The 23,086-nt window shown below is 37.8% G+C and overlaps 1 protein-coding gene across 8 annotated transcripts in view; it reads right to left on the bottom strand.

Annotated features, from left to right (window-relative positions):
- Positions 1–23,086, bottom strand: part of lrba (LPS-responsive vesicle trafficking, beach and anchor containing) — a 222,265-nt gene that overhangs the window by 95,864 nt on the left and 103,315 nt on the right. For all 8 annotated transcript variants that reach the window (XM_028469572.1, XM_028445918.1, XM_028446752.1 and 5 more), the window contains exon 36: positions 17,327–17,493. In XM_028469572.1, coding sequence (XP_028325373.1) covers positions 17,327–17,493 — 167 coding nt within the window. The remainder of the gene's footprint in view (positions 1–17,326; positions 17,494–23,086) is intronic.

The following is a 23,086-nucleotide window of genomic DNA, read 5'->3' as shown; positions in this document are numbered from 1 at the left end:
TCACACCGACCACTTGTGTAATTAGTAATTAGTTTGGTCATAAACGGTGTCAGGAAAGCTCGCTTGTTAAGATGAAGAGGAATGGTCTCAGTGGGTGAAAGTGGATGAGGGAGAAGTCGAAGCAAGAATCAGGTCTAAATATTGTTTGCTCTGCGTCTGTGTTAATAAATAAGTTAATAATAAAGTTAATAGAAATGGTAGTCCCACTAAGATCCCATATCACATCTTTTTTTTCTAAGTCAAATTGGCAACTAATGACAGAGTACAGATTACTTTTATGGGTCAATAAACAGTAAAAACCCTTAAAGGAGCATAGGGCAGGATCTAGAAATCAGACTCCATAGTGACACCACGGTGGTAAGTGGAACTGCAGCCATCAGCCCAGTCACCGCGGGAACGCATATCTAATGTTTGTTTATCACGGAGAACAGCTGATACTGTGGATAGTGGATGGATACCCGACCGAACCCTGACAGGACCCAACGCCACCGGACGGGTCGGGTTTGGACAGATATTTAGAACTGGTGGTCGGGTTAGGTCACATGGTGTCGTTTGCGCGCAGCGTTCTTCCTTTCCTGCTGCAGCAGCCACAGCTGATCCGTGGATGTAGAATGAAGCAGAGGACAATTTTAAAGGAATACACCGTTGAAACATTCTTTTTACTGCACAATAACATGGATTATCCTTATCTTTGATACATGGATTATGTAAATAGATCCGATGGGTCTCTTGCGTGTCTCGCTTGCTACACATGCACTGATCTGATGTTGACATTAACAGTTGTTTGTTAATCAAAATCGGTGCTTACCACTAAAACAAATGTACGTGTCATTTCTTTGAGAAAACAAATTAAGTTTTCACTGTCTGGTCAGACTCGGACGAGAAAATACGGCCCGATCCACACTCTAACTGTGACATGGTTATTGATTTACTCTCCATTCATGTGACTGTTTACTGCAAGACCTGCGCACATGCCTCTTTGGAACCAGACAGTAGTTTAGTCCACTGTGCTTGTCTCCACACCGTCTTTTTCTCATTCTTTTTCCGGGTTATTGGGCCGCCTCTCCAAACCAGCGTGAACACGCACCAGTGTCATTTGACGTCACCATCAGCGTTATTTGACTTCATGTCCGCAGTGTTGGGACCATAACAAGCAGTACAAAATGTATCACAAAATCTTTTCAAGGCAATAGGTAGAAGTGTGTGTGGACTCATTCTCTTTGGTTTAGAGTGCTTCAGCAACCATTAGCATTAGCTATGCTCCTTTAACAAAACCAATTTGTAAACATATTTAATCCTCAGAAACTGTAAATTTATAGGGGAGAAAGGTAGCACAGATTTTATTTTTTAACAAAACAGCTTGTTATTAGACAGTTAACTTGCTAGCTCTTTAGAACTTTAGTTTGCTAAAACAGTTACTCTAAGCCCCACTGCTGGGGAGAACGATGTGCTACAATATGCACATTGCATATTTAATATCCATTTATTGAATTTGGTTTCTACATGCAAATTGGACACCTTGTTATTTAACTAAATACATGTATTATTTATTACTATTTTAAATCAGATAAAAATAAATGAAAAAAGAGGGGGAAATTGTGAAAATGACCTGCAGTAAATGGCTTTTTTTGAACCAAAATTTACGATGTGGAAATAATGAACAGAAGACATGTTTCCACACCAACTGTACTGAACAGCATACATCCACAAATAAAAGTTGTAGATTGAGTAAAATAACCACTATTAACTAAGTACTTGATAAATAAATGAGTAAAAAAAAAAAATTCTAAAAACCTTTTGGTTCCCCATTATTTTTCTTTTACAATTTGTTCATTACCAAATTTTCCAGAAGATTACCCTAAAGTTTTAATTAAAGCCGACATAAAACATTAAAGTGTTGGTTTAAAAGAACTCTCAAAAAAGCTGTTTTCTCTGCACATTTACTGTAGCGATGATCTCTGCGTCTGTGTTTGCACCTAGTTCTCAGTTATACTACTTTTCCGTACTAAAACAATCACCGCAAACAGTCCCAGATTTCATGAATTGCATTGCATCCCCTGCATTAATTTATTGCTTTTTGGTTCCCCATTAGTTTTCTTTTACCCAAGTCACGATTTGTACATTACCAAATTTTCCAGAAGATTACCCTTAAGTTTTAATTAAATTCCACATAAAACATTAATGGGTTGGATTAAAAAAAACTCTCAAAAAAGCTAATGCAACTAAAGGCTCCTAGTGTAAGTCTAGTAATGACGTATATGGTTTATCTGTTTTCCAAATCATCACCATTGAGACCATCAAGAAAAAATGGTAATATACAGATCATTTTGAGCTTTGCTAGTTTGTCTGATGAAGGGCTCGGGCTCAAAACGTCACATGTGGTGATAATCTTGATTAAAACAAGACTTTGGAGCATTTCTGTCTTGCCAGTTTCACTGGTTTATCATTTTTGTTAGAATTTCTTATGTTTGGAAAAAAAAAAGAGCTGCCCAATTGATGAAGAAGGAGTGGCGAAGAAAACTTCATCATGTGGCATGCACAACAACTGACAGTATGCAAATGCTTATGTGACTTTCAGCATGGCAAGCAGGACATATCGAGTCAGTATGTTTTCATATATCACTCTAAGCGACTCTGCTTCTTTGGCACAAACAGTCATTTATAACATTTCTGCTGAATTAATAGGAGTCGAGTCAATGAGACGTGCGTATGCACGGGACATTTCCTCCTGGCTTATTCTACATTAATGCTAGTTTCTGCTGGTAGTCGTCCAATTGCACAAACATTGCTGTACTCTTGAAGATCATTCTGCTTTGATTTGCATGAACCGTGTGTTTAGAAGAAATGGTAGGGCAGGAATAGATTGAGGATTTGTCATGTTGAGCACTGGTTGCCTGAGCACTAGCTCTTTGTCAAATGGTGGCAGCGGGCGCGCCACTGGGGTCTCCAGACTCAAATTAAAATGAGAGAGGACTAAACCACCTTCCCACTGAAATTGTTTGGCGTGATTAAGTCACACCAGAGTGATTTTCTACATGTGCATTAATGCCTATCCTTCCAACACCGATGAGGTGTATACAAGACCATCTATGTGTATGATCATTTGCCTCCGCTAATGTTGTTTACAACATGTACCAAAGGTAACGTTAGGGTCACAGACACAGAAACACTTTCATCTTATTCCCACACGCCAATGCAACTCTACACATCCTCACTATTAATCACAGAATCAAGTCAATTATTTTTGCTCTTTCTAATTTGAACTCAAGCACAAAAGGAAAGACCAATATTAGATCTCGATGAGAAAACTACATACAATTCATCAGACAATAATAATGTATACTAGGGGTGTTGAAAAAAATCGATTTGGCGATATATCGTGACACTACGTTGCGTGATTCTCAGATCGACTCAAAATGCATCCATATCGATTTTTCTTCTTTAATTTAATTTAATTTTTTTTTACCTTTATTTAACCAGGAAAGTTTTTTCCACTGCAGGAGACACTGTAACCTGGGCATGTTGACCTGCTTGTGTTTTTTCAATAAAATCTAAAAAGAAAGTACTAACTTTCTACATTTATTTGTTTTTCTAGGCATTTACCTCAGTTAAGTTGCACAAAAGCCATGTTATACTAAAGTCAAAGTTGGTTTAAAAGCCACAGGAAGATTGTACGTTTATTTTTTTTAATTTTAAGTTGTTGGCACATGGCATGTTAAAGCCACTGTTTTGAGTGTAAAATATGCCATTAAAATATATTTCATACATAATGTTCTCATGAAGGTGTACACATTTACAGATTAGTTGTTTCTTCATATCATATATGTATATATATATATATATATTTTATAAAAATTGCAATATTCGCCTTATACTTTAATATCGGGATGTATCGTATATAGTATCGTATCGTGACCTATGTATCGGGATACGAATCGTATCGCCAGATGCCAGGCAATACACACCCCTAATGTATACTGTAGTAAGTGTGATAGTGATCCACACACACACTTAAAGTACATGTATATAGTCTTAAATTAAAAAAACTTGCGTTGACTGCCATTTTGTCATCTCATCAGCAGGAAGTTAGCATGTCCGATTAATAACAACTCAATGAAAATGATTCTGTTGCTTTAAAAACTCATGGAAACAAAAGTGAGTGATAATGCATCTGTAACAGAGCAACCAAACTGGGATCAAAGCATTCCGACAAGTGCGTGGCATATGGCTGCAGACTCCCCACAATGCAGTGCAGCCAAGTGAAATAATGCAAATCAAGGTCTAATTATTAGAGCGATTAGCAGCGATTACATTCACTGAAAATTCACAAACAAAAGCCTGGTGATTACACTCATTACAACTGATTTCATGTGAGGTAATAGTGATCTTGGTAGTAAATATTGACAGTGGACAGCTTGAAAAAAAAACTGTTTTGTTTTTGAATTAGAAACACTTCAATGTTTTACATGAACAATCTTTAACCATCATCTATATATAATCCATTGTATAAACAGTCTTGCAGTTTGACGGCGCTGAAATGGTACCATCTGTATTTCTGATGAGGTGTCACATTTTTCCTGTGATTCTGACAACATGCATTTAAGGCCATTTATCACATCTACTGGGATATAATGAGGTTATCCGCTGGACTAGAGTTGCATAATTCCTCCATTACTAGCCTATTGTAATAATCTTCTGACCTCTAGCTTTCAGAGCTGCTCTTGAATGCTTTGACAAATCTGAACATGTAGCCATGCTTCAAAACGTGGCCCAAAAGAGAAACGGCAAGGAGAGGCTCAAGGTCAGCTGGGAGTGGTTAACTCGAGAAGTTATTTTTCAGTCTCAATGCTCCCACTTCTATCATTAACACAGAAACATGCAACACAAAGAAATGATAATTCCGTTTTAAAAAAAAAAAAAGAAGAAGAAACAAAAGACTGCGTTTATAGAAGCTCTTTTTTTTTTTAAAAGTGCCAATTTTTGTTTCCAAAAATAAAAGATAAATCCAAGTTGAACTATTCTTTTTGGTTGGCTAACTTTTAGTAATACATAAATCATTGTGTCTTACTCTGTCCTTTCTGCATAAGTACAAGCCTGATGTGTCTCTTGTTTCTTCGACAGCCTAAACACCAGACACGGTTATCTCATCTGGGACCGTCTGCTGTTTGGGACTTAACTTCCTCCCCATCTCTTTTTAAAACCACTTTACAATTGCACAACCAATAGCTGTGTGTGTGTGTGCATCAAAATGTTACTTTCAATAATTAAAAACAACATGAAAAATATACTGCATTCACCAGGATTAACAGCAACGTTAAGGAACTTTGAATACATCTGTACAAAGCTTATGGATTGGAACAATGTTAGTGTGTGTCAAAGGGTAAAACATTACCAAAAAGACGCATTAAAATGCTTACACCACATGGCTAAGTAAGTTCTTCTATTGCTTTGTGCTCCAGTTCAAATGATCCATGGGCTTTGTTGGGCTATGCAGTACAATACACAGAAAATGTCATGTTTATTTTGCCATTATTTTACCAATAACTTCTGCAATTCAAGCTACGATAGCTAATCTGTTCTGGGTATAAATCTATATTTACAGGTGTTGGGAAAAGTAGCAAAAATAAGTCATTTATATACTTTCCACATCCATTGTTAGAGATCAGACATAAAGGTGAACTTGACCTCAGAGAAACCAGGAGGATACAAGCTTTGGATCTACAGCTGAAAGAAGGATTCCAACCGTACTCAATAGTACAGAGCCACTGTGTTTTATGTGTTGTTTTTCTGGCTCGAGTTATATAAGAAAGTGCTGGATTCTGAAGATAGAGGCTATATTTGATGGGCAAACGTTGCAAGTAGCAAAATGGATGACCTGCTGGTCCCACAATGTAATTACAATGGCTGGAAGCATACCAATCTATCAAGAGCATGGAGCAGGGGGGGGGGCTGACACCCTGCGAAGGGGTTAGTCAAAGGAGATAGCCTTTGACTAACTACCGGCCCTGGACAATCAATACTCTGGAGATATTGAATCCAGGGAGAAAGAAAGAAAATAAGCCCTAAAAACTTCCCAAATGGCTTTTGATTCAGATATTGATCAGCCCCTTTCATCACAGCCTTCCTTCATCAGGGTTATATACTTTCTTAAGGGTATATGAAACTCATAAATCTGGAAGCTGCTACAGAAATCTGCAGTATGGTGGAATTGTTTTGTAGAGAGGGCAGCCTTTTCATTCTTTGTGTTACCTAAAGGTTAAGGGGATGCTGATGCTGTTGAATAAAGAAGTTAAATTCAAAGGTTATTGCTGAGCGACAGCAAACCAGATGGTAGAGAGGTTGACTTCTGAATGAAGTTGTAAATGTCCATGTGTCAACGCGTCTCAAAGCAAGACACTGATCCCAACAGTACATTAGTAATGTGTTATTTGTCAAAATGCTGTTTTTTTTTATTAAATCAACCTCGGAGGTCCATATTTTACCTGCGTTCGTTATTTGTTTGTCTGTTAGCAGGATTACATTAACGCACTTCAAGGATTTGACCAAATTTTAACCAAAGACAGACCTTACGCCAGGGGTGCACAATATTTTGTGTCGATCACACACGTGGGTCACCTCAGTTTAAGGGGGCTTAACTTCCAACCTCTTATAATCAGTAGAAGAAGACCTTCCTCCAGCCCTAAAGCCTCTCCCCACCTGCCCAACCAGGTACATTTATTAGCAGCAGACAACCTACGTGTGAGGAAGATATTCAAGTTCATCTAAAGAACAAAGTGAGCTAAAAATACTGAAATGCTCTGTGTGCTACTGACTGGACCCGCTAAATGTACTATTATTGTGGGTCTTTGATGAAATGAGCAACTGTGTTTGGTGCTTTGCATTTTCAAAATATTTTCCTTCATTGTATTTTTTTTTTTTTTTTTAATATATTTTAATCAAACTCAGTTTTTAAGTGTTAGTGTTTCAATATTGTTTTCGTATACAAAGAAGTGGAACAAACTGTCAGCTCTTTAAAACATTTTTAAATCTAAGTTTCTTTTTCTCTACTGCGTATGTGATGGAGGGAGATTTTCAGTGTTTTTACTGCTGATTTAATGTTCTTATTTATTTTAAAACTGTTGAATGTTTTCTGATGCACTTTTTAATCATGTAAAGCACACTGGATTGCCTTGTGTATGAAATACGCTATACAATTCAATTTGCCTTAAATTTGCCAAAAAAGTGTGTGCACCCCGCCTTACTCCATGAAAGATTCCATTAAATATTGGAGGGGATTCAGAAGAATATACTGATTACAAACCAAACTCTCTCTCTCAAAAAAAAAAAAACCCCACTATCTTTCATTGGCAAAGTTTCAAAATGTCATTACTCGATTGCTAATTACCAGTTCTTTATGAAAACAGAGTCAGGTACAATGGGTTAGTTGCTCGTTTTCCCCTAACGAGTTTAATCTGGATCGGACCTGGATTGTGCATTAATTCGTGATTTTTCCAAAAAATGGTCCAATCACGGACAAAAGCAAACAATGACCAACATTCTGCAGAGGCCAGAGGACAGCAGATATGACAATATGTTTAAACTCTAAAGCTTAATCCACGACAGTGTTTCACTTTTATACACTTTGTTTGCTTTTTACATACTGTATGTTTATATTGAAGAACAAAGCACACGTTTTGGGGGAAAAAAATGGGGGTGTCCATACATTTCTTCCAAGCCTTTAAAGTGTAAATGACCATGGTACCATGATCAGGACTACTGATGCAGATAATGGCCAATATAATATATAACATAAAATATCTTACTTTTATAATTTCCTATAATTTAATTTTGATCAGTGTCTTTACAGCAACAAATAAATACTGTATATGCAACATTTAAAGGTTCCACTTTCCTTCAAAGGGCCTATATCATGCTAAATCTACTTTTTTGAGCTTTTAACCTTGTTACAATGTTAATTCCTTATCAAAAACACTCTCTGAGTGAGGATTTGAGAAATCCGCACTAATCCTGCTCTCTGAGCTGCTGCTCTGCCCTCTGCTGAAAAATGAGTGGTCAGACTTTATTGACGTCACTGAAGTCTGAACCACCCCACCAGGAAGTGCCTGCTGCTGAGCCGTTCCATTTTTAGTATCCGTTATATCGCCTTTGACTTGATCCGACGTGTTTGTGACAATGCGACGCAGCGGTTGGACGAAACAAATGATTATCAGCTTAAATGCACTATTCCTGTAGTTAGTGAAGTTGAGGAGGAGAAGAAAGTTCCGGTTAGTGAAGCAGCTGAATCACTCTCCGCTGCTGATGCTGCTGTGATAAACACAGCCTGAAGCGCTGAGACAAACTCACAATCACAATAGCCACCTAAATATCCACGTGTTTTACTGTAATGTGCAGTTTTTTGGCTGAAAACAATAACAACAGTGTGTGGATAGCAAAAAGAAAATCGCTTTGGTGATCACTGATCTACCTCGCAACAGCGAGGCTGTGAGGCATGAAGTCAGCGTCTACAGACACGCCTACTCATGAATATGCATAAGCTGGCTCCAAAACAGCCCGTTTTTAGAACTGGCTCAGAAAGTGACATTACAGACTCTGGAAAACAGGTGAGTTTGGGAAAATAAACCTCAAATACTATGTTGTTGGGGTTCTTAGAACAAATGGAGATGGGAGAAAAAAAGCATGATATAGGACCTTTAAAAAATAATAACAATAATAATAATAATAATAAGCAACCAAGGGTATTTTTTAGTCTGTCTCTACTGACCTACACTAACATATGGGCATGATCCGCTATCAATATGTTTCACCATGACACTTTGTTACTATTGCTTACAGACCCAGCCACTGTACTGTATAAACACAGGGATGTAAATGTTATTATTAAGACTATGTTCTAATTCATATCCATGAGCCAGACCACATGGTTAGCCATTTGTGGCACGTTCTTTTATATAACTGATGGAATGCACAGCTGTCAGGGTTGTGCAGTCTCCCTTGAGATGTGAGGGATGTCCTTTTTGTGCAAGTTGCAACTTTTCTGTCCCAGACAGATGTCAGTGTGTGATTAATGAAGCGGAAGGTTCTACGTAAAACCCTGTTTAAGGACTGAGGTGCTGGAGACGTCTGTGTGATAACGGGGAGTCTCGTTTACAGTGGTGGACGTAACTGGGGGCAGGCTCAGATTGCCTCATGAAGTATGTTTATGCGATATGTATAGGACTGTATTGAAGCAGATGGATGATCACAAATAGACCCCCAGCTAATTGGTTTGAAGTAGTCAGGACAGAGGCTAGAGAGAACCACTGCATGTGCAGATGGGACAGAACCTGCAGTCTGCTGCAGCTGTCAAGGCTCAGCGTGACGACTCGTACTTAGGCTTAGACTAAAGGAATTTATAAGCAAACTCAACATCCATTACCAGTTATAAATGGCCAGTTAGTGGCCAACAAAGCAAATAGGATTTTTTCTTTCTGTTAAGGAATGTAATCCCATTCACGAAAACCTATACTTAGCTTTTAGTTAGGATTTAACTTCAACTTAAAAACCATGGATTTTAAATTATATTTCCTGTTCTTTTAGGGTGGACGGGGACAATTTTCTAAACTAAACCCAGAGATTTGGGCTGACGTGTGTCTAGGCTGGAAATGTCAAAAAATGCCTAGATTATGGATGTGGCTTCTGGTGCGATTAAGCCACACCCAGTCTATACTATAAATTATCCAAATAACAATCAATGCTATGCTAACGACCTACTCAATACTCACTATAGCTCTCTATTCACAATTCTCTCAATCCAACCGACTCGCCACAGATTACACAGTCCACATGTTCCTAGTTTTTATAAAAGGGGCGGGGCCAACAGTGGTTGACACAAGAAGCCACCAAAACGTCTACGTTATCCGTCTCAGCCAATAGCTAAATTTAGTTGTAATAGCCGGTTCTCAATCCGTAGAGGGCAGTCACTCTTACATCTTTCATCAAAATATGCCAAATTGAAATACCTGGACTAAAATGTCAAGAGTTGGACAAGAACCAATCAACAACACTATTTCATACCCGAACACATAGTTTTCCAGTAGAAAAAAGGTTTTGGGGTTTAAAGGGTGAAAAAAAAAAATCTTCTAATCACTAGTCAACACAATACATAAACACCAGGTTTGTCATTACAAAAGAAAGTCAAATCAAACAAACCTAATTTCACTTTTTTTTCCTTTATTAAGGAATTACTGTGTTCCATTGTTCCAAATTAGTTATTTAAATTGAAAAATCTATTTCAGGTATGTCCAAAAATTAACGAAGTTTTATATTCTACCCTGATCCAATGGTGGTCCAGTATAAAACCCCAAAATCTGTGCTTTAAGCCAAATAAATATGCTTATCTTTATTTGTACTTCTGAGCAGTGAAAAAGGAAGTATATCTTTATCAGGATGGTTTTAAATCAATCCAAGGGCTTTTTGACTATATAATCGTCTCCTCAGCGACACAATATTATAATAGAGAATTTGTAAACAACACAACCCAGATTTTGATGTTTCAGTAAAAATATCTCCATCTCTCTTCTGTTTTAATCTTTTTACCCACCTTCCTGCTCCTCTCATGTCGTGCATTTCCGAGAGTCAGTGTACTCTAAACTGTTATGTTCTTGTTTCCTTTGGTTATAATCTCCATTGACAAGCTGGAGTCCCATTTCCTTTTTCAGCTCTGTATCCACGGTATGAGCACAGTGTAATGTACCGTGTGTCCATAAAGCATACACGCAAGGCAGCAGAGACATTGTGCAGACCTCAGCTTTAGCACATGCATTACACTCAGTATTATGTATCATAATTGTGATTTAGGTCTGGAATGAAAGTATACAAGTGGACATTAATCTGCCTGTCAAGGATTCTCATGCAATCATATATTTCTAAAAGCTACAATAAGGACTCCAATCTGGTTGAGAGGGAAAAAAAAAAAGCCCAGTGAGTTCACAGTTACACAGAATGTAAAGGAGAGAGATAGAGCTGCAATAGGGAAGGAGAGGATGTTCAGTGAAAAATGTTCACCTGAAAAATGGAACAATCAGTATTTGGTGTAAGTACTTTCTACATAACAGAGATTGGCAACTGTTATCACGACAGGGGCCACGAAAATGTGATTGTCTGATCCGAGGGCCACATTTTCAACACTCATGTCAGCATTAAGAGAAATATCCAATCTGAGCATTAATACAAGAAAAAACTAAGAGTTTATGCTTTTATTTTGTCATTTTTTACTTGTTGTTTTGTATATTTTTTGTAGTCCTCTTGTGTGTTTTTGTGTTTGTATTTTTATTGTCCATTTTGTGTAATTTTTTTTGTCATTTTGTATGTGACTTTGTGTTTTTTTTTAATTTTTTTATGTATTTTTCTAATGTTTTATGTATTTTTGGAGTCATTTCATACATTTACTTTGGGGGGCTGCACAAAATTAAACCGAGGGTCGAATGTGGTTTGTGTTTTTAGGCACATGACAAAGTAAATGAATAAAATTATTTTAATGTCCACAAATGCAATACTGCATACAATTAAATGGTTTTAGGACAAGGTTGTGTATTTTTCAACACATGGAGGAATTTTATTGAATAAAATAAGAAGTTATTAATGATTGAAAATTAGAGACACAAAACTATGATTTAAAAATGATCAGTTCATGTATTAAAAAAATTGTGCGATCCCATAAAGATCTCCCATTCTTAATAATAGGATCAATTTCAGACTCATTCTTTTCCAACCCAACTGGAGTTATGGATTTGTATAGTTGGACAAAAAGGACTCATAACCTTTCACTCTTTTTAAATGTAGAGTAATGCATTGGATCACAGTCCTGTTGCAAATGTATCAACAATGTCAAAATACTTACATTATTTAAAACGCATTGGAGTTTAGATGCATCAAGATTTTATTTCATTAAAAATGAGGGACTAACCAACATCCATGACAAACACCACATCACAATTCTCTACCAAATTTTGGCACAAAAAAAATCAATAATTTAGAAAAATGTTCTTCAAATACATGAATTATTGAAAATTTAATGCATTTTATTTCACAAAAATGCAAAAAATAGTTAATTTACAGTTGTTTTTTTCCCCTCCTTTTCTTTTAGTAGATTAACAGAAACAAATACATTTACAAACACATTTTCCAAATCTTAAAAGGGTATTGCACAGATTCCAATAATAGTAAAGACTTCCAGTCATGTTTAGAAGATAATAGTCGGGACAAAAGGGCTTTTATACTCCTGTTTCCTTTCTTTACTGTGCTTGTGAAAAGACGTAGCACAAGATAAAATAGTAATGCTAATATCAATAGTTTGTCCATTACAGGTCAGCTAACTGTCCAGCGGAACAGTTACAAAGCTGTTGGTTTTCGATCTCACAGGAGCGATCAATACGGGGGCATACCGTTTCAATTTTGCCCGCATTGATTTTCTCTATAACACTCCAACCCCAGAGCATTCGTCTTTCTGAAGGAAGGAAGATTTGATTTACTGAAGAAAAATTGGAGTGCACATCACAAAGATTTTTGCCGGGCGGGAGTGTGACACGCCAAAAGATGGATGTCCCTTGGCTGGGAAGCCTCTAGCCTAAGGGCGTCCATTAGAGCAGCGATGCAGCAGAAAATGAGCTGCTTATATGAGGAAGGAGGAGCAGAGCAGAGGGAGAGGAGTAGGTGGTTGAGTGTGTGTGTGTGTGTGTGTGTGTGTGTGTGTGTGTGTGTGTGTGTGTGTGTGTGTGTGTGTGTGTGTGTGTGTGTGTGTGTGTGTGTGTGTGTGTGTGTGTGTGTGTGTGTGAGACGAGCAGTAGGTGAGAACACTATGTATCCTATGTTTGTGTCGGAGCATATTGTTATATTTACATTCTCAACAACAGTTTGGGCAGAAGAAATAAATAATTACACTTTCTAATCACCCTTCTTCCATCATTTTTTACTGCTTCCTACAGACGGAGTCAAATTCCATGCTACATTAGTCAGCATATTAGAATGCAATAAAGGTAAAGTGTGAGAACGGAGAGAAAAAAAAAGAGGATTGGTTGCCCCCAGAGACGGGAGTTGGCGTTCTCTATCATCGGCCCTATCGCTCCTCTCTCTGTCTGTCGACATTGTCTAGGTGTCATATACATGAAAGATGACTCCTGACCCAAATAAACAGTGCAGCAGAATGCATGCTCAGCGGACCCAAACTCAAAAAGAGGTAGATGTGTGCAGGGACAAATCTGATGTCTGACAACAGTTTCATTTATGGACTGCATTCTATCTTTTCATTTAGTTTGTCCAATCTAAAACAGACAGATAGAGGGCATGTCTTGCACCTTGAGACCCCACTGTATGACAGGTAGCTACTCTTTCTTTCTGCATATCAGAAGACAAGCACGTAAAAAAGATCGACACTGCTATTGGCTAGTGAAGTGGTTCTAAAACTTTTTTGGCTTTCTCTTAGATAGGAATCTAAGCACCCCCTTTATGTCCAACTACAACATTTTGCTCAGAGTTTTGTGAAAAAACAACCAATATAGAGCACAATGCTGGAATGAATGAGTGATAACACACATTTTAAAGAATCTCACTTTATAATAAGTGAATGAATACAATACAATATTTAGTGTCTCCTGAGTAGATTTATTTCTTCAGTTTTTGTCATTTGGGGTCACCGCCTGTCTGGTGTGGGACCAAGACTGACTGATAATTTCTATCATCATTTTGTGCCATTTTGTTTGTTTTTTGGTGTCATTTTTTGTACTTTGTTGTTGTTTGTCTGTTCTTTTAATTATTCAGTATATTTTAATCTTATTTTGTGTGTTTTTGTTGTTGTTTTTGTGTGTTGCTGGTATTATTTAAATTATTCTATCACAGTGTGTGTGTTTTTTGGTGTCGCTTGGTTGTTTCTTGTGTCGTTTTCTTTGTTTCTCTGTTATTTTTGTGCATTTTGTAGTGATTGTGTGTGCGTGACTCTCATTTATTGTGAATTTATTGTCGTTTTGTGTGTTGCTGGTAATAGTAAGTATTCTCTTAGTGTGTGTGTTTTTGGTGTCATTTTGTGTATTTTGTTGTTGTTTGTGCTTTTTATTATTCAGTATATTTATGTGTTCTATTTTGTGTGTTTCCGTAGTTGTTTTGTGAGTTGCTGGTAATATTTAGTGTGATTATCATTTTTAACTATATATACTCATTATAAAAACCCATATTTTTAACAATTTAATTTGTTAATATTCCTCTCTCTCTTTCCTCCATTTGAGAAACACTGGGCTAGTGGATAGAATAATCACGTCAACGGGGACAGAAAAAGAAGCTATTCAGGTGTAGGAAAATGAGAGTGTGAGTCTGGAAAAGAGAGCAAGGATAAAGCAGGGGAATAGAAACAGAAAAAATGAAAAAAAGATCACCTCACACCTCTTTTCTCCTGAGGCCAAGCCTGCTGTAAGCTGGATATTAAGACACAAATTGCATTCAGGCAGGTCACACTGTGTCAGAAGGTATTAGACGCCTGCCGTGAGGAAACAACAATTCCCATCAGCTTGTGAGAAAATAATATTTTCATTTTCAGAGTCTTTATTGAATGGAAACTTTGGGGAATACCATTTTTTTTCTCTTTGGCTGGCGCATGAGCAGAGGCACTCGTGTTTTACACCCATTCAACTAAAGGATAAAAACATGGCTGCACATGGTCTTTGTTCCCAGGTTTCTCTTTCACAGCTGAGTGGAGGTTGTAGCTTTCCTGACCATCTGTATTTACAGGCAGTGAGGCTGCAGCGCTGCGTGTGTTTATGTGTGAAATTAGAACTGAAGATGCCTGCAGGTAAACAGGTGTGCAGGCACCTTTTCCTACTGGACATTTCTTCTTTTTTCTCCCCTTTTTCATGTTTCTTTTCTAAGGCCTGCTGGCAGATGTTTCCCTATACGCATGCATGCACATGTGCTTTGGTGCGAAGCTGCACCACCTGACCTTCACAGTAATTGACCAAAAATATTGATGTAATGGCACAAGACTGATTGTGATTTATTAAAAGAGCAGTGCACTCCGAGGCCCAGTGCCAATGGCTGCCTGCGCCCATCGGCAGCCATTAGAAAAACCATCAATAGCATAACAGGCTGGTAATGGGGGACGTTCCCAGCCGGGGCTCATTGCACACTATACCCAGAGTAAATGGCAAAGACGCATAATAGCACACACACAAGAATATGGAAGGAGGTGAGGGAGGGAGATTAGATCAAGAAACAACGACGACAAAACAGAACAATTTGTCTTGAATAGGAGAGCAAACTGATACACAAAAAGGAGCACAAAGGCAGCCAGACACAGACTCCTGATCTAACAGCAAGCTAACCCTCACCAGACGAGTCTCTGGAGACTGAGTTCAGCCTAACAAGCATGAGCTTGCAGCCGTCTCCGCAGCTCACCATTACACACCGCCTGCACAAACAGCCATCATTAGGGAATAGCTGCATTGGATTCTGCTGCCTATTTGGCGAAACAAACAGAGGATAAGGTTCCCCCTCTCGCTTCTTAATGGCATCCAAGCTTTTCCAAATGCCTTTCATCTCCCTCCTGAGTCAATGCATCATTCAACCCACAGCTGACATTTTCACCTTTGCAAATCTAATTTAATCAAAGCCATGAGTATTGGGGGTGAGGAAGATAATGGCGAGATTAAAACCATTACAGTTATCTGAATCAGTCTGAGGGCTAAGAAAATGACATGCACTCAATGGTACAAGAAAAGAAAAAGAAAACAAAACAGGTGCATCAATGGCATTTAACAGGCAGTGATTCACTAAAGCAATACTGTCACTGATCCTTTTATCCTTTTTTTTTTTAAACCTCTCCAACAGACAAAGGATAAAGACACAAAGTTCCTTTTTAAAGAGTAATTAAAACCCAAAGCCACTTTTTTCTGGTGAATACAAATGCAATTGGGTATGAAGTAGTGTTGAATGATTCTAGTACAACTCAACATTTTAGTCAAACTATTTCATTTTGGCCTATTTTGTTATAAAATGTAAGAGTGGCTACCCTCTATGGGTTCAAACCTGGCTATTACAATTGAATTTTGCTATTGGTTGAGAATGGTGGTTTGTGAGTAGTACAATTATGCATCAATAATAATAATTGTCAAATGCAATGTATAGCCTTAAACAATGTTGTCAATAAAAACCTGAGCACATCTGAACGTTTTCTAGGTTCCTTTTGTTCTATATCTATCTATCTATCCATCCATCTATCCATCCATCCATCTATCTATCATCCATCTATCTATCATCCATCTATCCATCCATCTATCCATCCATCTATCATGTCTGACGTTTGTTATAAACAAACCTCGTGAAAATTGCTCGAGAATCGAGCGATTTATGAAAACTTTAATTATATAAACACATCCTTCCTCTATAGATGTAATGCACTGTAGGAGCGATTGCAACCGGTCTAAGATGGCCGCCCTGTTGACGCACCGCTCTAGTGGGCGGCAGCAGTCGATGCGGCGTCTGCGTATTATGATGTCTATGATGGGGCAGGTAGTTTGCATAGCATAGACCGGGGGTCCCCAACACAATGCCTGCGGGCACCAGGTAGCCCGCATGGACCATGTGAGGAGCCCTCAGTAGCTCTAGTCACCAATGATCTTCATCTAAATCTGATTTTATTTCCAAGATTCAAACTCACAAAGATAAATACAGATGAGAGATGTAGTTATTACTTAGTAAAGTTAAATAATACTGCACATGATAAAATTTTAGTATTAAATGACCATCTTTAAATGTTTATCTTCACAGAAACATTGTGACAAATGTTTTTAAATGCTGCAGATTTGGTGTATGGGTTATGGTATCTTATATTTATTAATATGATATAAAATATTTAAAAATATTAAAGTGGCAATATGGGGATTTTCTATTTAATGTATAAATTGAATAAATTAGGAGAACTAAAGTGTCCGACCTTTTTAGTGCCTGCTAGTCTTCCTTATTATCTTAACCTCTAATTAAAGTCAAACTGTAAAAATGTAGAGAAGCTTTATGAAGCTCTTTGGACTATAGAGTACCTATGAAGTAGCTCACAGTTTCAGAGAGGTTGGTGACCCCTGACATACACTAGATTGTTCATTGGAGATTTTATAGTATAGGCTGGGCGTGTCTTAACTGTGCCAGGAGCCCCGCCCATTTTCAAGGCATTTTATGAATTTCCAGCCTAGAAACTCTGGGTTTAGTTACTCTTTAAAGTCTGAAAATAAAAATAAAAAGACCAATCCCTTAAAAAGCTAAAGGGCGAGTCAGGTTAAATTGAGTTTTGTGGTTCAGCTCTAAATTTTACCTTCCTGAAGAGTTTCCCCAGGCTCCATGTTTGTCCGTCAGGATGTTGACTATCTTCTGGATGAGTTGAGAGGCGGTCACGTGGTCGCGGTATTTGGCGGCTCGGATCAAGTGGTCACACATTTTCTCCTCATCACGTTTGTCTGCTGAATACTGAGCGCAATTGGACTAGATGGGAGAGAGAAAAAAATACACGTAACACATTCGGTTTATTTAGATTTCAATATGCTAAATGCTCTTCAAAATTAGACCACAATACTGGTAACGTGTGTTTACATCAGTAAATTAAAGGAAGGATTATTCCGTCAGACACAGGAAAGGATAAAACAGTAATCAATTCTGACTAAAACCAAAGGAAAAGAATGGGGTCATTTTTGCCCTCGTGTCATGTTGATTAATAACACTGGACATACATTTTCTAATGCCTTCCAGCACTTCAAATCACATGATACCTAAAATGTGCAGGGGGGGGCATTTTTCTCTGTCTGAGTTTGTTATCAGAGCAGGCCTTTGAACTCTACAGCGACTGGAACTAAAACACCTCCTGAAAATAAGACCCACAATCAAACTTCATTCTCATTATTGCTTTGAAACAACTGGTACACACTAATATTTTTCATGACGTGTATAAAGGAAGAAAACCAACTACATGCTGATTGTATATGATGCATGCACAATGCTCTAATAATTTTACCTTTGAGTATGCAAGAGATCGGTAGCTAATAAAGTAAACAATGGGAGTAAAAAGCACATGTATCATATACTGACCCACACGCATGGCAGAAAATGAAGAATATATCATGTCTTTTTCCCACTTACCACCAAAGCACCTAATAATGGACCCTCCTCTTTAATTTCAACAACAACTTTTCTTTTTTGACAGAAAATCAATAGGCATAAATCAAATTACGGAGCCTTTTTTTCTGGCTGTTGGGCTTTAATTATCAATCTATGTCTCTTTATGTGGTGCTAAAATAGGTCTGGACCTTTGACTGTGTTGGAAAGTGTAAGCAATATGTAAAAGAGCACCATTTATAAACTATTTAAGTTTTTGAATCAATTTTTGCTGTATAAGTACAGTATGTGACTTATAGGAATTGATCTTAACTGGACAAAGGGACTGGAGGGAACGACTCAGTCTATGGCATCCAAAACTTACAATTTAAAAAATCTAAAAAAAGGCTAAAAGCGTTGAGGTCAAAAGCATTAAGACGAGGAGTAGATGGATATTTGACAGACGCCAATTTGGGAAAGAAAATATAGCATAAATTATTTTTCATCCTTTTTAAAACGATGTTGGAGAATAAATTTTATTTAATATTTTCCTAGGCCTATTATTACTCTACATTTAAATGTATTAGTTAGGAATAATGGTTATCATTTAGTTGAGGTTTTTGTTCATAATAAATAAATAATATGGTTTATTTATTACCACTCAAATGTTCATGGTTGAAAGTGCTGTCTATAGGTTAGAGCCCTTACAGAATCACTACAGCATTAGGCTTTTGATTGACCAAACTCCTAGAAGCTTTTCCAACATTGAAACAAAACAGTACTTGACAAAAAGATTCCAAACTGTGCAGTAACTGATTATAGAAACAGTGGATATAAGAAAATACAGTACAGTAGCATTTCAATCTGCCTCTGTCTGACACATCCTGCAGGACTAATCAACAGCCCAGGTTTCAAACTCGTAACCATAAACAAACACTTCATCACCTGTGTGTTGAGCCTGCCCAAACACCTTCAGCCACCATGCTGTAATGGGCTTTTCTTACATCTAAAGCCAGCAGGAGTGCGGCCAAATTCACTAACTCTACTCTAAAATAACAACCAAATGAGCAGAACATGGAAGTGGTGCCATTCAAACATGAACTCGGACGATTCCAGAGGTCATACCACTGATGTGAAGTCAGAGAATACACTCGGACTATATTAAAAACGTATTACGCTTTGTTATTAGAGGGTAAAATGTGAAAGACTAATTCTCCTGTTTGGCACTGTCTTGGATTCCTGTCTACACCGTTACCAATTTTGTGTAATTTTCCTCTTAACAAAACAGACTTTCATTCAGTTTTTAAGAATCTAAGTAACCTAAAGACATTAGGAAACATTTTTATTATTATTTATATAATCAATTTCAATTACAAATATGGTTATATTAGAAGCTAATGAAGAAGTCAGGGGTTCTCATTGTAAAAACAAAACAACCATTAAACAATGTACAAGTCTTATTTTTAGATTAAAACCAGCGTGGTGGAGAAATGCTGATTTCTGACCAAACGGGCAACCAGGGCACAACCTGCTAGCAGTGAGACTGTTATGACTTTGGACACTGTAATCATGGGCAGCACCTTCTATTACATGGCCTTGCTGACAGGGTCTCCCGATGAGGGTGCTGGCTCAGGCAGGGGACGACAGTTTGGTAGAAACAAAATGATAATAGCCGGCATTAATCGACTCAATTACACTGAGTCGTGTCTCCAACAATTCATCCACATTTCAAAAGAACACCAATGGATGTGTGTTAGAGTTTGGTGGTGGAAACTGGCTGAACAAGAGGTACGTGCAGAATTAATGAAAGCTGCATTTTTACCTCTGCATAATCTGAAATCTGCATTAAATAGTAGCACGAAATGTATTTAAATCACAAGTCTATCTAATTTTTCACTGCAATACATGCAACACACAAACTACTAAGGCCATCATTGCCACATAGCTGTGTTTTTGTTCCAATGCTGATTGGATATTATGCAAAAATATTAAGCCGGAGAAACATGGCGAGCTGTGCAATAACGATGCTGTCCTCATGTCAGCTTTCTCTAAATGCTGTAGTTGTCAGATGATGCCTCTACACGCCTCCTCTGCTGCCTCAGTGGGTTGAGAGGGTTAACCAGTATAATAGGCGAAGGAATGGAGGCTCATTACCAGATATCAGCCCAATGTTTATCAATTAAAGTGACAGAGAGAGGTTCTGCTAGTGTTGCCATGCCCTCAGAAGCCGTCAGCTGTGCTTGACAAAACCTGAGTTTTAACATTCTGTCTGAGAATGGCAAGAAAGAACAAAACCAGCACAGGTGTTATTAAAGCGCTTGATTTGCAATCTCTTGACATTGGTGACACATCAGGGAAACGCACTCTCCAAGACACAGCTATCTCGCTACCACAATCTCCAATTTCTCACATCCGTCGACAAGCAATCCCAGAGGGTTTCATTTACAAACGGGCAGAGAAACTGTCCCAAGGAAGACGAGACATCAGACTTGTCCTTGTCTCGTATAAGAGAATGCAAATAAACTACAAATAAATTTCTTCAGGAACACATATGGAGGTCTAGGGAGACAAGAGGGCGAAATGAGAAAAGAGGATGGGGAGGTGGGGGTTGGTGGCTAAACAAAAGTAGATGCTAAAGTGGTCCAGCAATTGGTTTCAGAGAGATTCTCTTGTACTTGATCGCTTGCCCTCTAGTTTTTAAATTGCAACATAAAATGTCACCGAGGGAATTCAGACAACGGGCCAGAAATGAAGCAACTGAAAGGAACAGAAGGGGGGGAGAAAAATGAGGGCTTAAAAGTACAATGGCGAACAAAAGTCACCAAATGACAATGCCTGACAGCCACTTCAATTCTGAAATGATGTCCCTGTCATGCCGTGGCCCCGCCGGTATTGATTTTCTCTCTTCCAGCACCAGAGGAGGAAAAAAAATAATCTAATCCACTTGAAACAGATCCGAACCACTGGCATCAGCCATCAAGGTTAACGCAGGCGCAACTCTTATCAAAGTATCTCTCCTCCCCCAGCTCCTCCCTTCACACCGTCTGGAGCTGATTTTTAATGGACTGGTCACTATGCTTGCCAGCCTCTTCCTCTTCTCCACATAGAATTCTCTCGTCGCGGCAAACGTGCATCTTCTGTTTACCACATCCGTCTCCAATGGCCCTATTTTTTACTCCGTGTCTGGGGGCTCAGTTTCAAGGTCATGCCATGAGAAAAGTTACATGTTAAACATGTCTTCAGAAGATGAAAAATAGCCAAATGAAGCTAGGATGTGAGCAGTTAAAGAAAAACAACACCAGAGCGGTGAATTTGTGGTAGTAAATGAAGCACTGGTGAAATAAATCCATCTAATATCTAAAATGAATTAAAAAAAAATAAAAAAAAAGTATATAGTTTTCAATTTAAATTTGGATGAAAAAGATGCAAATGGGATAGAGATAGAGATGTACCGCCCAAATTCACCGTCAACAGCTCAGAAAACAAAAAAACAGCCCCGTGGAGACTAAAGGGACTGTGTAAGGAGTGAAACAAAGGAAACAATGGAGTAAAGTCATCTTTTGGGCATAGCTGGTCACACATTATGATGGGAGGTGGGAAGGAGGTACCTGGGGACTTTATTAGGTTGACAGGAGTCTACTGTTTGATTCTGACGGAAATGTGTCATGGAAAAAAACAGAACTCCCTGCCAAAACACGACAACCTCTTGTTGTTTTAGACAATAAATTCAGGTTTTGTGTTAGGAAAAAAAATATGCCGCAGTCCAGCCTTAAGGGATTTTTGTTCAAACAAGTTGTGAAATTTCTCACTAGTAGTTTTCAAAAGTGTCCCTTTCTCCTCAAGGTGCAACAAAAGGAAATGGAAAATCGCTATGTCCCTATTTCCCCTGCATCCACTTGACAACAGATTTGTCCATAATGATATGCTCAGGCACACGGCCCTGCTGACATACTACATTACATTTGCGACATCGACATGACAGCACACTAGAGTTGGTAGCAGCTATCACTTTGAGTGCTGGCAATGATATAGTGTAAATAGCCTGTGGGAGTTGTGGTTTTTTGATTGTCTGAAGTGTGTTCTTGTTTCACTGGTTATATGTTTGATACTAGATGCTAAAGAATCAAATGGGCCTTCAATAGTAACAATAGTAACTGCAATGAATAACTTTACTGACACCAACAAACGTCTCCTTCACATCTAATAATAGCGCCAGCTATTTCAATTTCTTTCCAAAATGAATTTTTATCGTTTCTTTGCAGGTAATGAGTAAGGATACTTGGGAATTTTTCCCTTTATCAAATTAATTGCTGGGCGGCAAAACGATACAGCTCTCAAATGCCTCGCGTTCAGCAATTTCCAACCCCTGTGCCCCTGCCCACAGGTTTTCTTAGGAGGAAAATTCTGTTTATTAGTCATCAAATAATTCTTCTACTGATAAATGCTAGGGGTGTCCTGATAAAACTTTTTCACTTCTGATGCGATACTGATATTGCTACTTTGAGAATTGGCCGATATCAATATAGGTCCATTATGATATCAGCACTAATCATATAGTATTATTTATTACCAATTTTGTAGTGTGTAAAGTTAGAAAAGGCTTGATCAAGTGACAGTACTAAAACAGAGAACAATATTCAGCAACAGTTGGTGTGAGGAAAAACTCAGAAATTTATTATTAAGCAATAGGTTACATCATTTTTAATCTCAAACATAAGAATATTCTACAATTGAATGAAATAAATACAAATAAATTAGACAACCCATAAAGATAACCTCAATAAATCCAATAAAAACAAAAAATATATATGTATATATAGTCAAAAATTACCACTAGTTTAAACTTAAACAATCTGGTTAGCATATTCTATAATTTAATAGAATAAATCAAAACTTAATTAAAAGACAATGAAAACTATCTGACACTCCTTTTTATTTTTGCTATTTAAAATATTGGATGATATCCCATATTATTGTTGGATCAGGA

Source organism: Gouania willdenowi, chromosome 1 (assembly GCF_900634775.1).
Source record: "Gouania willdenowi chromosome 1, fGouWil2.1, whole genome shotgun sequence".
NCBI lineage: Eukaryota > Metazoa > Chordata > Actinopteri > Blenniiformes > Gobiesocidae > Gouania > Gouania willdenowi.
Note: the sequence above shows the minus strand (reverse complement) of the source record. Positions and strands in the feature narration are given on the sequence as shown.